This window comes from Centruroides vittatus, unplaced genomic scaffold, assembly GCF_030686945.1.
Source record: "Centruroides vittatus isolate TY-2023 unplaced genomic scaffold, ASM3068694v2 contig_1050, whole genome shotgun sequence".
In the NCBI taxonomy this organism is placed as follows: domain Eukaryota; kingdom Metazoa; phylum Arthropoda; class Arachnida; order Scorpiones; family Buthidae; genus Centruroides; species Centruroides vittatus.
Window position 1 is genome coordinate 398,403 of NW_027120679.1, and position 16,363 is coordinate 414,765.

At 24.9% G+C, this 16,363-nt stretch overlaps 2 protein-coding genes across 2 annotated transcripts in view; both read left to right on the forward strand.

Moving 5' to 3' along the window:
- The first annotated feature begins 484 nt into the window (after positions 1-484).
- On the forward strand, positions 485-1,876 carry LOC136970786 (uncharacterized). The gene is made up of 4 exons (XM_067265243.1): positions 485-619; positions 1,415-1,461; positions 1,543-1,624; positions 1,700-1,876. Exons 1-4 carry the CDS (start codon positions 565-567, stop codon positions 1,798-1,800), a joined length of 285 nt encoding a protein of 94 aa, XP_067121344.1. The 5' UTR covers positions 485-564; the 3' UTR covers positions 1,801-1,876.
- Positions 1,877-10,356: 8,480 nt separating this feature from the next.
- LOC136970989 (ribosomal protein S6 kinase 2 beta-like) overlaps positions 10,357-16,363 on the forward strand; it is a 44,253-nt gene continuing 38,246 nt past the window's right edge. The window contains exon 1 of the mRNA XM_067265476.1: positions 10,357-10,594. Within this exon, the coding sequence (XP_067121577.1) occupies positions 10,535-10,594 (60 nt within the window). The 5' untranslated portion in view covers positions 10,357-10,534. The remainder of the gene's footprint in view (positions 10,595-16,363) is intronic.

A 16,363-nucleotide genomic window follows, 5' to 3' on the forward strand; every position in this document is an offset into this window, starting at 1 on the left:
GACCTTCAATCTTTTTAGACTGGAAGATGTATTTATTTTAAAGAAACAAAGATATATTCAAGGCAAAAATAAAGTCGTGGAATTCTAATTAATCTTATTCTATCTTATTCTCTATAACTTAATCTATAACAGCCATCGCCAGTTTTCCTTGAGACGAAGGACATTAATTGATATTCGTAAAAATGAGCATTTAACTGAATCTGACACTTTCTTTGTAGCCATATGGCGACATACAACGATGATATTAATTAAAATTTTTATAAACCACACTCCCAAGTGAATCACAAACCAACTATGATACAATATAAAATTCAATTTTTCCTTTTTTTTTTACCTAAACTGGACTAATCTGTATGTTACGTCATCATGTTATGGTTTATAAAGCACATGTGAAAGTTTAAAATTTATGAAACCTCCAGAACAATTGATCTGATTGGTCAGTAGGTGGATATGATTGCCCAATAGCGTTTTGTATATAAAGACGTTTGCCTTCAATCTGTCTGAAAGTATCAAGTTATTTCCACGACGAAGTTGTCTATTGAGAATTGTTTTTAAAAAGAGAACATGAACACATTCTTCAATAATTTGTTTCTATTGCTTTTTTCATTACTTTTACTGAGTAAGTATTAAATTCTGAATTAAGTTATTATTATTTTAACTTTCAATTGTTTTTAATGATCTTCAATTTAATCATGTCAAATAAAAGTAAATCGGTTTAAATGGAATTCACGTACAAATACATCAAAATTAAATAAATCGATAGTTTATCTATTAAATTTAAGTTAGTTTTAGTAAAAAAAAAATTATTTAATTTAAACTTTATGTTTACGTTTTAGGTGTTTCTAATATTTGTTTACTTCTTAAAAGCAACACCTTTTAAAAAGATTGTCGCTAAAACATTATTAATCATTTATAATGACACTTCCTGTTTACTTTATTATTTAATAATTGGATGTTTTAACTGTTTATATTAAAATAGAAATTAGAAATTTTTGAAATAAATTATTATTAAAATATAACTCAAAAAAACTCCAAATTTTTATAACTAAATGTAGTATAATTTGCTTTTATTTAATTTTCTTTCACTTCTCTTTAAATGTTCAATACATTTGCATATACAGTATAAAAAAAAATTAGCTTTTATTATTAAAAGCTAAATTTATTAAAAAATTATAAAAAAAAGTTTAGCTTATAAAAATAATAATAATTTATCTATTCTTATGTACGAGTAGTACACTACATTAGTTCACTTTGTTGTCGCGATTTTCTACTTAAGACGTTAGTTGACTACGAATATAAAATAGACTAAAATGAACGTAATTCTAGGCTTTGGACGACTAAATCTAAAATTAGATTAATAAACAATCGTAAGAATTAATCACACAATTTTTCACACGCTCTTCCTCCTTTTTAGGTAATGTCCAACCCTCTCCACCTACAACAAGAAGTCGTCCGTGTGACGTATGTAGTGATTCATATTTATTATCTTCTTACAAGTGGCTTCACATACCGATTTTTAAATTCTTTATTTGTTTCTCATAGTACGTCAAGTGTCGTTATCCGAGGCAATGCGTCTTAAAGATTTACGAATGTAAAGATAACTTTTGTTACGTATATCCAACTTGTAAGTAGTAATTACACTTAAGAATATTATTTTATAACTGAAAATGATATTAAAATTTAAAAAAATATTTTTTAGGTGTCAAATTAAATCCTAATTGCCCGTCGATGCCCATGTGTGGTCCTGAATGTTTCGGTCTTTGGCTAACGAAGAATCGTTGTGTTCGCTGCGCTTGTTAATAACCTGTACATTATTTAAAATAATTTCTGTAAATTTAATTATTTAATAAAAAATTATACATATTTATTAATAAAATCTATATCTCGTTATTTTAAGCATAATTATTCATTGTTTATACAACAATTATAAAGCGAGAAAATTATATTTCTTTGCGAGTTATTGGCGATTTAGACAGTATTTTTTGGTTTTTATAACTATAAAAAAGGCAAAAATATATTTTAAAAATTAAATTTTTACAATTTTTTAATGTTAAATAATATTTAAAATATTAAATTATTCTAATTTATTTTTATAAAAAAATAAACTAAAATCTCATATTAAATATTTAAGAAATTATTTTATATTTTTTTATTTAAAATGTTATTCTTCATTATGAGCAATAAAATAGACATTATTAAATTTTTAATTGAGTAATTTTAATTATTTTTATATAAATATTTTTATATAGGCCTATATTAATAAAATATAATTAATAACAATGAATTAATTATCATTATTATATTTAAATACATAAATTTAATTATATAAAAAATGAGAAATAACAGTTTTGCATAATTGACATTACTATTAATTATAATTAAATTAACCAGATTAAAATAATTAATTAGCATATTAATATGTGCTGCCATCTGTTAGCAAATTCAATCATTATAATGGCGGAATTGGTTTCGGGACAGAAAATGAGATTAACTAAAATGATTAAGGAAGATTTAGTTAATTTCTATATGCTTACGATTTTTAATTTTTATTAATTTATTACCGAATTCACTTTTTCGTGCGTTCTCTGCGATTATCATAAACGACGCGCTAGTGTCACTTAGGGATTGCTATAATACAACGATTTTCATGTGAATCATATGAATCAATAGTTTCAGCTTAAGATGATAGCAATTTAATATTTTTTTTAATGTTAATTGGTATATAGTTTATTTAATTACAATTTAATTAAATTAAAATATCAATTTTAATTGTAATTTAATATATCGCGAAAATTATAGTAAGTTTTATTTAAATTGAAACTTTAAGACTTCCGTTAAAATTAAAAACAGTAATTTTATGCTTTGATTTGAACAATAAAACACGTTCAAGTATTTTAATTTAATAAAATATCAAATTTATATTAATATATATATATATATATATATATATATATATATATATTATATATTTATTTATTATTATTTATTTATTATTTAAATTAAATAGTTTTAACATAATCAAATCAATAGATAAATGCTTAATAGATTTTTAATCAATACGCATAGATAAATGCCCTTTTTCTTTTTATTAGATTAAATATTGAACTTTATGAATGACGTTATCTTTATGAATGAAATGCGATTTGACGTCATAAAAGATGACGTTTTTTTTTCTAATAACATCTTTTATTGGCTACTTTCAAATCCAATTTAAAATTAAATACATTTAATGTTAATTTTGAATAGTTATTTATGTTAAAACACGAAAATTATCCCCTTTTTTATAATTTGCTTCTATATTATTATTTATCTTATATCCTTTTACTTAAATATTACAAATCCGTGTTACAAGGAACTTTTACCAAGTGACATCATCCGTGACATCACGGCACATTAGAAAGTGACGTTGGTACGGAAATTAATTAGCGTAACTAATATCACTTGAACGTAACAGAATTTTATGTTATTAATTTCATGTTATTTAAATAAAATTCTTTATATATAAAGCAGGAATTAATAAAATAGACATTGTTCTCGACTACGTTTAATGTTCCGGAATGGGAATTTATATGAAAATTCTTGTTTCAACGTACAAATTATTTTTTGGTGGCTCAAAATGTAAAACTGAAACGAAATTTTTCATAAATCAGGTAAATAATATCAATTTCTATTATATTTTTTAAGATTTAAAATTAATAGAAATATCAAGAAATATAGCCTATATATCACCTTTAAGCCTTTATGTAGAGAATAAAAAAATATCAAAACACGAAAATTTTAAAAATATTTAAACACATTTTTAATATATTTTAAATTTTTATAATGTGGATATAACGAATATTATAAATATATTATTTATTATACTACTATAAGACTATAGGTTGTATATTACAATAACACTTTATAGTGTTATCGTAATATACAGCATGAATATTTTAAATATATTTATATTATTATAAGTTAAACTTCGCTAAGATCTTTACAGTTTTATATTGTATTCCAGAAAAATTCTTTTGATTTTATAATGATACATAAAAAAGAAACGTTTTATATAGACAGATAGCCTAATATTGAATGAACAATATGATATGGTCAAAGTATTAATGTGTGGAATAATTTTAACGATTTTAGGAATAGTTATTAATTAAATAGGCATAAATATATATATATTCAGGATATTATATAGTATAAATATACCAAATTACATATTATTGCATAGTATCGATTAGAAATAATAATACGGTAAATATATGAAGAAATTCGTAATTTTATACGATGATGAAACTCTTTTTATACGACGATATTTTAATATTTTTCTTGCGAATAAATCAGATTTAATTGAAGCTCATTACGCTTACTCTCAATAAGTACTATAAATTACAATAATATGTCTTCATGCTACAGTTTACGAAACGTTACGGACGTTATAGTGCTAATAAATCATTATATTACTGTTTACTGTATACATGTACTGTAGTAACTTTAAGACACGTTTTATATCAATTTTCTGCAATCTATAATATCTTGCAATCTGTACACATTCTGAAGTTTATAATTTCAGAATGTAAATAAAGAATTTAAGAAAGTAAATAAAAAACAAAGACATTAAATACATTTAGTGTAAAAATTTGCGAAATTAGTTACTTTTAATTATTTTAAATTAATTGAATGAATGCTTTAATCTCTTTCGGAGAATATAGAATTAATTATCAAATTCTGCAAACGTGTCTTAGTGTAGTTAAATATATAGTGTAAATAAAAAAATATAGAACTATAAATATTGTCAAATTAATTAAATCGTTTATCTTTAGTCCTTTTTAAAAATTTAAAAAATAAAATGGATTTGTAATGTGAAGCATCTGTACATGATAGACTATTAACTATCTCAATTCTGACCTTCAGTGACGGATCTGAATGAATTCTGGATAAATTCAGCAAATTTGGGTAAGGGTGAACAACGTTAACGTAGTAAAATTGCTCTATGAAAAATAGGTTTCATTCATATCCAGTTATTTCTGGCTTTTTAAAAATAAATTTGTAATTAAATGTAAAATTATAATCTATGTACAGTTATTGTAAATCCAAATTAAAACTATAAGGATCAATGATATTAATATTCGAAGACAATAAATATTAGCTTATTTTCTAATTGGTTATAGTCTGCATATATGAAATCATATCGAAAAGCATGAAAGAAATTCATTAAATATAACTAAATATGTTCAATATGTCAATGTTGATGAATCACTTATGGTCATAACCAGTATTACAGAATCACGGAGATGACATGTACGAAAAGAATTCGAGTATCGCCTCAAAATTTCAAAGTTATAACATTACATATTGTCAGTATTGAACATCTTATAATAAATATGTGTTTCTTTCTTGTTTCAAAATCGTTTCCTTCCTCTGCGTGTATCTATTCTGAAAATACATTATGTCTCCATATTAAGCATATTTCCACTGTGTCGGGAACAAATTCGATTCCAACATTCGTGAGTTCAATGCCATCGGAGCTATAGGCCACTAGACAGTCCTATAGGGGACAAAAATTTAGGGGTGCCGTAGCCAGTATCAGTTAAAAGGAAATATTTATCAATTATTTAATTAGACATACAGGTATTATGTATACATCTAGAGCTATCACATGTCGGTGTGCAGGTTATGCAATGCACAAGGCGTCTAATAGTAAAAGGACGCCAAAAACTTTTGAAACAGCCCTGCGTAAGTTTTTACTGAGTTCAGATCGGACATCGTACTTAGCCTGTGATATGTGTTGACGTTTTGCATCAAAAAGCAAATCAAATCTTATTACCCTTATTAATTACAATAATTTTATTTATACAATATAATTAAGGTCCGGATTTTGGGGAGCAATTTTGGAATGGATTGAGTGCTCGTTTGGGAGCTTTTTTCCTCCGTTTTGAGTGCCAGTTTGGGTGCTTTTAAATGCTGTATTATTAAGACAAAAACAACAAATGTACTATATTTACAAACTACATAATTGTTTATTGCAATTTAGACATAAAGATGAGCATTGTAATTTACAACAATAACCATTTCAATGTTTTTAGAAGTAAAGTTTTCTCGTTTGGAGGATAGAATGTCTTTATATAAGGAAAAAGATTTTTTTACGTCGACCGATACTAAGGGGACATGTTTCAGTTACACTCAGAATTCTAGTTCAGTGCAATCCAGAATATTTTTTAAATCGGGATTTTTTGATAAACTAGATTTGAGTTTGTCCAGGGCAAAACCGTCCAGTACATCAAGCGCCTGACTTACAACGTTCCATTGATCCCGCATTTCAGTTCCACGTCATTCCATCTCGTTGATTTTATCCACCAATAACTGTGGTCACTACTGGATCAGCGACCAGTTCTCGACACTGTCGACGGCCGCATAATCATCAGGAGGAAGTTCGTTGATAAACGCATTAATTTTCTCGAAGTTCTCGCAGTAGAATACCACACTGTTTATCCAAGATCCCCAACGGATGACCAGATATTAGAGTTCGTTGAGTTCGTATATTCAAGTTGGTACATTTTGAACAACATTGGTTGTACATAGCACCTAGTCAGTGGTGCAACAAGAATGTTCAGCACGTACTGTATTGTGGAATCCGTTGTTTCTTCCAGTATAAACACTACGGGATTGTCTCCAACAACGTCCAGCTGCCCCTATAAATAAATGCTCGAAATTCTTCCTTTTTTGTTTGCCTCCTCTATGCTTTTCCAAACTTATGTGTCGCCTGATTTTCGTTTCTTGGTGTTTCACATCAACCGAAATCACATAATATCAAATGGAACAGCAAAGAACTTTTCCGTCTGTGCATACGCCTTCATCTTTAAACTTATTTGCTAAAATGCTCAGTTTAGATGCGGACAATTTTGCCATTTTCTAATGTCGCCGACACCGAACAAAGGAAATTGGAACTGTTGCGCTCACAAGTCAGGGTAAGGTGACCTCAATACAGAATTTTTAGATTGTTCTTTTCTTAGATAAGAAAAAACGTGTTGCAGATTTTCAGTGAATCTGTTTACATTCTTAAAACCCTAAGGCTTAGTTGTTTAATCTAGAAAATTCCGCTTTACCCCATTTTCTCTCAACAAAAGAAAAGAGTAAGCTAATTATCGTATTTTTTTTCTTCAGCATACGTGGTCCGATTTAACGAATTTGTTTTTCCCCCCTCAAGTGAATGAATAAAAACCACCAAAAAAAAGAGAAAGAGAAGAGAGAGAGAGAGAGAGAGAGAGAGAGAATTGTCAACATATTCTTTTAAAATGTAAAAAAAGGGGGAAGCTGGATGCAAAATATATAATTTGGATGCTAGTCACTGTTTTGGGGACAGGTTTGCGATTTGGGTGCATTTGGGTGCTAAACAATTTTGCAATGAGTGGGCCTACTTCACTAAAACCAACTTAGTTTGTCTTTTTACACTCTGCCCCTTTCAAAAATCGAGTGGGTGCAGACCCAAAAATCAGACCTTAAATATAATATAGGTCAATGTTATCTTTTGTTGAACAATAAATCTGAAAGATTTTCTTAAAATTTGCTCGAAGTTCCATTAAAAAAAAAAAATTAAAATAGAAAAAATGATGTGCTGTATTCCATCTTTCTGATTCATTGAAAAAATAATAATAATAATAAGAAAGTGATCAATTATCGGAAATGTCGAAAGGTCCTGACTAAAGACTAATCTAAACTCGATTTGCATCAGTACAAAAACGTTATTACTCTGAAGTCCAAACTTAATCAATCTGTAAAGCGAGCCTTTTTACTTTTTATTACATCTAATTATCCTTCGAAGTATGAGTGTAATTTTTCTTTATTATTGATTTTAAAATAATGCGTTATATAAAGTATTTTAATACCATTTTAATACATAAATAATTAAAATTCGCTTATTGGATATTCTTAACATTGTTAAACAGTTTCTATTTTTTTTTTTTTTTTTATACATAAACTATTTGATTCTTCTGAACAGTATAAAAAGTTTCGTTTGTTTATTTATTAAATAAACTTTTTAAAATGTACCTGATAAATTCTATAGGAAACTATTTTTCATTTTTTCAAAGCCTGAACTTTAAAAACCGGAAGTTGAATTTGATTAATTTGAATAAGTCTAGAAGTTGTCAAGAAAACAAACTGTCCTAATGATATTCCAAAAATAATAATTAAAAATAATAATAATTTTATGTTAATTTTTATATCACTTTGTTGATATAAAAATTTTATATCAACAAAGTGAATTAATGAGAAATATTATTATTATTACATATAAGTTTAATTTGTGTAAACTTATCCAAATAATTTAATTCAATCTTACCTTTATAAATTGTTTCTCGCTAGAAAAATAAAATAAAAAATATTTTTATATAAAAATTAAAAAAATAAAAACTGCAAATTTGAATTTTTGTTTCTATTTGGAAATTTGGAAATTTATTTTCTATCTTAAATATGTAAAAAAAATTATAATTTGTTAAAAAATATTTGATAGAAAATTTATCCTTACATAATATTATCACATATTACATAAAATTAAGCTAGATCATTTACTCTTAGCGATTTTTATACCGCTAATATATAAAATAATATTACAGCATTTATATTTCTAATAGTTTTGTCTAACCCATAAATATTAATCTACTTCCTGTAATTTCTTTTTCTTAAATCTTTCCACCCAGTGGCCAGTAAAAGGGCTTTCTTACGCGCACGGGCTCGACAAGTTTCGCATTAGAGATGGCCATACCAAAACCATTAATGAACATTTCTGAGACTTCTACTTGATCTTTAACACGATCGATCTTTAACTCGATCTGTTAAAGATTGAGTAGAAGTCTTCAGAACCGCAGACTGACTGCTTGTACTGTCTAAGCCGTCTGATTAATACATGAGATTGACAACTTTAAAATGGATAATAATTTTATCTTCATCCTCAGAACGTCCTTTATCAGGAGATCCATACTGGACTCCGAGAGAGTCCAGTATGAATCGCCTGATAAAAAAGAATACTGAGGCATGAAACTTAAATATAATAACAATTCCTACATATTAATAATTTGAAGAAATTACTAATTTTCTAAATTTATAGTTGATTTAATTAAAAAATTTGGGTTACACGAAATATTTTACACGTATATATATTTCATTCTGTAAAATATTTGAAATTAATTCGCAAATATTCGAATTAAACAAAGTCAGGCAAAATTTCTGGTAGAATATTTATTATTTTAAATGATAAATAATTGAATTGAAATCGAAATTTTGTGTTATATTTGCAGACAATATGCTATTTTATCAGGAATTACAAATAAGTATGAAGTACAAAAGCAAGTTATTTTTAATCATATAGTTTGTTCTTATATAATTTGTAAGGTTATACACACAAAAGAAGTAACAATCATTCAAAAAGCAAGTTGTAATTGAAGTAATATCTACGATGCGTTACGAATTCTTCGAAGCTCTAACACTTGAGCAGAATTACATCCTTAACTGAAATTAACTTTAAAGGTAGGCCACGCTTCTAATTTTAAAGAAAACTTTGAAGAAAGAATTCTAAAGCCTCAAACAAATAAAAGACACGCATATATATTTTTAAAATATATTTAAATTTTTATTAATATTTTTATAATTTTGGAGTTTTCCGAAGTTACATTCTTTGACATCTATTGTCTAACGTGTACTGAAAGACATTACAGAAAATATTTCTTTTTATTTTTTTATTATCTCTTTTGATATATATTTTCCTGGGTTTGTAAAAGAAGTGAAAATAGTAACATTCTTGGATAAAATCTAAATATGTTGGAACTTCCTACCCTTGGGGAATATAATGATGTAATTTCTCACGTCATTGCACTGAAATAACTGTTCTATGCGGGGAGACATTATCGTTATAATTATTTAATATTTTTTTTTCTTAAATGCCTTATAACGAAAAAATGTTTATTTGTATATTAACGATGCATAATTAAAATATTTATATATTGTATTTATGAAATACAGTATATTTCTAAGTATATTTTATATAATGAATTATTTTCTTATTATTATATAATGAAATCTAATTTGTTATTTAATTTATAAGTAAAGACATTTTAAATATCTTAAATATTTATAAAAACTAAAAAGTAACTATTGTAACCGGAAGAAGCAATGACTTTTAAATATATAAGTAGTTATCCCCTTAGGTTCTAATTCACTATATGACTCATAAGTTTAATGCATGCCGTCACTAAAAAACTTGCTAAAAATACTTATAAAATTTTAAAAATTAAATTAATAATTGAAGTTTAATAATAACATATATTAAACGGATATTAAGTAACAAAAAAAAAAAAAATCGTTATGCCGAATCGGAATTTTCACACCTAAAATTCCCCGAAAGAGGGAGACTTTGCACTTCCGTTTGATGGGGGCTGCCATTTGCCGGATGTGGTCGAGCCATTTTGTTTTTTGTTAAAGAAAAAATATATATTTGGCAGGAACCGGTCTAGAAAACCCCAAAATATCTAAACGAATTAATCGAAGCATAATGCCATTAGCACAGCTTATAGATCCGTGGCAGAGAGTAAGAATACAACAAGAAAAAGAGGTGAGGTAAACATTAAAAGTTTAATCTTTTTGAAAATTTTTTGATAAAAAGGAAAATATTTCTCGTAAATCGGTTTATAATTTCTACCTCTTATAAACTGTTCAGTCGAATATCAAATTATAGAAGACTGAAGTGAACTCACTCAGCAAAATTAAATCACAAACAACCAAACACCTTAAGTTGCTGAGAAAATTTAATAACTAACAAACGTTTTCAGCCAAATTTTTGTGTTTGCATTCGAATATGTTTAACCTGATGATGGCCAACAGATTTGGCTGAAAACGTTTGTTAGTTATTAAATTTTCTCAGCAACTTAAGGTGTTTGGTTGTTTGTGATTTATAGAAGACTTTATCTGTTTAATTCAATTAAAATGATGTACAATAAAGTGTCATGTACAAATGCAGGATGTCATAAATAGTTCTTGTTCTAGTTCTTAGAAGGAAAATAAATAGTCATTACTAAGTATCAATTTTCTTTAAATACTTGTATTTTATTAATGTAGGTAATATTGGAAAACAACTCTTTAACAATGAAATCTATATAATAATCACTAAGTGAAGTAAGTAATAAAATTCACTTATGTAACTTTTAATTTAAGAAAGTGGCAAATACATGAACAGATGTGCTAAACTTTTGTTTACATTAGTTTGAATTACTAAGTAAATGTTCCCTTATGAAGTAAAGCAGGTAGCAGCAATTGCTGATTCATCTGTGACTAGTACTAGTATAATGATAACCTGATTATTAGTTGTCCTGCTTACTTTTGAAAGAGTAATGTTATCGTACATTATTTTTGTGTGTTAAAACTGTGCAGTATAATATAAAATTACAAAATAAAATATTGATAGTGAGAAATCCAATATCATATATATTCTATTATAATTTTCCCAGCAAAGAAAGTTTATTAAAAAGAAATAGTAAAAGTATCTAAACGTTTGTAATTTCAGTAAGTTTCAAGAATATGAGAATGAAAAACTTTTAAATATAGCAAGTCCCCAGTTAACATGTTGATAGATTCTTGGATATTTGACATTAAGCAAAAACAATGTATAATGCAAAACCAATTTTACTGTATGTAGGATAAATAATATAAACATGATATAATTTGGTTAATGTTATTCTAATTGGATTGTGTTGGCAACCTCCAGCATTTATTTTCCGCTTTGTAAAATGAATTTTACTGTTTGTAAAGAAAATTCAATGACAACTGCAAATGATTACAAGAGTACTTGTATTTTTCCTTGGTGATGTTATAATGAAATGACATTGAGTGAGGACTTGATGTATATATTATTATATTAGCTTCTAGCTAGTTCATTTTTAATATATTTTGATTCATTGCAAAAAAATGTTAACTACACATGGTTAATAAATGAAGATGTGAATATCATCATTAGAAATAGCATAATTAAATTACAGTGAAATAAAAAAAAACTGATAACTTATTTTATCTACTAATCTTGATGATAATTTCAATATTAATAATTTGAATATGCTCTCTTCAAATATTGATTCAATATTGTAATCTACCAAAGCATAGGTAAGTGATATAAAATAACTGCTCTCAATAAGCAATTTCATGTACAAATTTATATTTGATAGAATAATATTGAATGAATTAGCTAGAGCATAATATATATATATATATAATTTAAGTACAGACTGCTTGACAATATTAATATCATTGTGTGTGTTTGTTTATATATATCTAATAACATTGTATATTAAAATTAACTAAAGTTAAAAGTATATATAAAAATTAAATTATAGTTTCAGTTTAATACATTTACTCAAATTTAATATTGTTAGAAATACTGATACAAGATCATAACTTATTACTTAAAATTATTACTCATTATCCCAGTGGTTCTCAATCTGTGGTCCGCAGAACACAGGTGCTCCATGAAGCCACTTCAAGTGTTCCGTGAAAAAACAAATATACAATTAAAAACTGTTGCAAAAGAAAAATTAATACAACGTAAAATAATTTCTGTATGGTAATGTAATTAGCAAATGCCAATGTCGTCATCTACTAGACTGAGTGCACTTGATTTCAAAAAGGTTCGCCATCTCTGTTTTAAAACTGATGTATTATAACTTCTCCGCAGAAAAAAATGTCAGACTTTAGTGTTCCGCAGAAAAAAAATGTGAAAGTTTAGTGTTCCCCAACTTCAAAAAGATTGAGAACCACTGCATTATCCTATACATAGATTATCCAAATTTTATGTTTTTAAACATTTTATTTTATCTTGGATAATAAAAGGAAAGAATTAAGTTAAGTAAATAAACTTGACAGTTCAAAAACACTTTATAGAAAAACAAATTTAAATTCTGTTTGACTTTTTATTTAAAAAAAATGTAAACATAATTCATAGAGAATAGCTTTGTTAAATTCAAAATTTGTTTAATTAATGTGTAGGAAACTGTTTTTTCATTATATTATACTATCATTTAAAAATTTTTGACTTTTAAAATTTAACATGGCTTTGTGTTTAGATTTTAACACAACTTAAAAAGGAATGTATTGATTTTCAAAACATCTGCTTCTGAGTTTTTGTTACAAATAAAGAATGCCTGATAACATTACTATATAAATTTGTCAAATGAAGCAATAAATTAAATCAAGAAACTTAAAAAAGTTATAAAAAGCTACAGATCTGAAATTTTCCTATAGATTAGAGGAGTAAAAATATTAATCAATCAAGGAAATAATAAAATTTTAAATAATAATATAAATATATTTATAATTGCAGATTTAAAAAAAAAAAATGTAATTTTAGGGTTTGATCTTCAACAAATAAACATAACTAATGCTATTTCGTATTTAGAATAAAATTCATTCATTTTATGTTAATTAAAACTTAAAATTTTTTATTTTTATTTTTATTTTATTTGTTAAAGTAACAGCAATTTTGAAATAAATAATTTCAACTTATCTGTGAGTACAACTATTAGGAAAAATATAAAGTTCTTAGTTTTATAAATATCACCGTTTTAATTATTAATTCTATAGAAATTGTAATTGTTAGTAAATTTTTGTATCCAATATTTATTTATAAGAAGAAATGGTAAAACTTTCATTAAAAGAGAACAAAAGAAATGTATAGGATACTACAATGCATTGAAAAAAAATTTTGTTTTATAAATATGATGATGATGATGATAGCTTTAAAAATATTTATGATATTAAATATTTTCAATTTTAAAAATTGATCTATTATTCTATTTTAGAATGTTTACATTGTTTCCTTATTTCTTCTGGCTCTTGGGTGAATAATGGAACATCTGCTTATCTGTCACTATTGACATTGACAATTCTGAGAACTCCTTTTGATGTTTAGAAGCATGCTAAAGATATAAATAAATTAAATAAAACTTATATAACATAATTGTTACAATTAATATTAAACCAATTTTGGTTTAATGTATAGAAAATTTTTATATCAGTTTTTTTAATTATTTCATAGAAATAGAAATTAAGTAATATAATATTATGAAATATAATGATATTGATTAAAATCTTAAGAAACTAATTCTCTTGCTTATAATTATCTATTAATAGACATATAAAATTGTAATTTAATAATTTAATAGCCTAGTCTCTGTTCATAGAAAATTTTTATTAGAAAATTAGAAGTACAGTTTTTTGCATTCTAATATCAAAGATCAGATTTCATGAAGAATTATAAAAATGTTCTTTGGTTAGAATTTTTTTTATTTTATATTGTATGTAAAATTATGAAAAAGACTATACACCATTAACTAGATTTCAGTATATTCAATATTTATCATTTAATATATCTGATTATATCTGAAGTGTTATATTATTAAAATTTCAAAAAGATATTTTTCTAAAATTCTTTTTTATTTTAAACTATCAAACTTCATTATCAAAGTTCATTATTAAAAAATTGATGATTTTCAAAATTGTAAAATAAAAAACAAATGATGGAAGATATATACAAATTACCACCTTTTAAACACTCCAGCAAATAATTTAATATTGTAAAAACGTTTTCGATCGTCTTCAACGATTTTCCTCAGTTAAACGATAAAGTAAAAAGAACGTTAAAGAAATAGAACATAATAAATTAAAATTACGAAAAATAATAAGTTATTAAATTATTTGCTAAAATGTTTAAAAGGTGGTAATTTGTATAATTCTTTCTAATTCCAGTATAAGTTAATATTTTTATTGATGGAAGATATATTTATTAAATCAATTATATACCTAATCAACATTTAGTTTCTAAGATGTCATAAAAAAGACATTTTAGAAACTAATGACATGTTCATTCAATTTATGTTGTGAAGTTTTAAATTGTTTCTCATATATCAACCTAATAACATATTGAAAACTTGTCTCATATGACTGTATATGGCACAATGGATTCAGATTTATCTCATAGTATTTTAAGCGATAGTCATGGTTTTATGAAAGTTGATGAGATAATTTGATTTTGGAAAAGTTGTCAAAGAGGAAAAACTATGAAGTAGTTATAAAATTGTTTTAAAGACAATTATTATTGTAATCAACAAATATCAGGAAAAAAAATCCTAATTTAAGATTGTTCTTTGTGTTTTAGAATAAACAAGGTAATTAAAAGATTATTCAAAATAAGATTCTAAATAAAATCTTGCAATTCTTGTAGATCCAAAAACTCTTTTAGAAATATTTTATGGAAAATTTTATAATGCAAAATTAGTTATAACTAAATTTAAAATGAATTTTGCTTAATGAAATTATTCCAAAAACATTTTAAATTGTTTTTCTTTTTTCTCCATGAAAGTAGTTTTATTTATCTGAGCTGTTTTTCTGCAAATATTAATAGTTTTAAAGTAGTAGTAGTTTACATAATAATACCAAATAATCTGATAAAATATATTATTGAAAGTTTGTTCTTAAGATTTTACTTCCAATTCTGAAATTGAAATTAAAATTTTTTTTGTTACAAATAAATATTTAAAAGATGATAGAATTAATTTTGTAAATGTAAAATAAAATAAGATATTTTATTTTACATTTGTGAATAAAATATAAGACAGTTAAATTGTAAAAAAATAATAATACATTAAATTATGTGTTATTAAATTTAATATTCAGTTTTACATAATAGGATATATTTTTTTATTGTTTATTGTAATTTATGTCATTGAATATAACTTGTAAAGCTAGAAAAAAAAATATATATATATATATACAGTACATATATATATATATATATATAATGTAGTTAGCTCATTTTGTTCATATGTATTAACTATTAGTTTTTGTGAATGTTGCTACATTTTTTGTTGTTTCTATTATGTTTGATAACTGAAGTCTATATAATGAAAGTAAACAATCTTTAGTATAATCTAGCTCTAAATATTTCACGGGGAAAAAAAAACATTTTAATCCTGGATTATAATACTAAAGAATTGTTTATTTTTATTTTTTTTTATTTAAGATATTCCAGTTTGCACTAATGTGACTTGTGTTTAACTGAAGACCATATTCAATAAGTAATAATATATGAGGATAATTTTTGCAAAAGTGAATTCAAAATGAATTTTGTGAATGTAATAAATTATCTATAAAAAGTTTTCAAAAAATAATAATTGACTTTCTCTAATTTCATGTTTCTAATTTAATTTAGTATGTTTAGTAAAACTATAAAAAAGGAAGAAGGTACAGTTTAAACAAAATAAGCTTGATGAAAAAATATACAGTATTTGAGTCTTTTAGAAGTATTGTAGATGTATGCATTAGTAATATAATGTGTATG

Bases quoted from the DNA above. Each gene is read 5' to 3' on its own strand.
- LOC136970786 (XM_067265243.1), top strand. From the start codon at position 565: ATGAACACATTCTTCAATAATTTGTTTCTATTGCTTTTTTCATTACTT. The intron at 620-1,414 runs GTAAGTATTAAA...CCTCCTTTTTAG, and splicing joins TTTTTCATTACTTTTACTGA to GTAATGTCCAACCCTCTCCA. The intron at 1,625-1,699 runs GTAAGTAGTAAT...AATATTTTTTAG, and splicing joins TTGTTACGTATATCCAACTT to GTGTCAAATTAAATCCTAAT.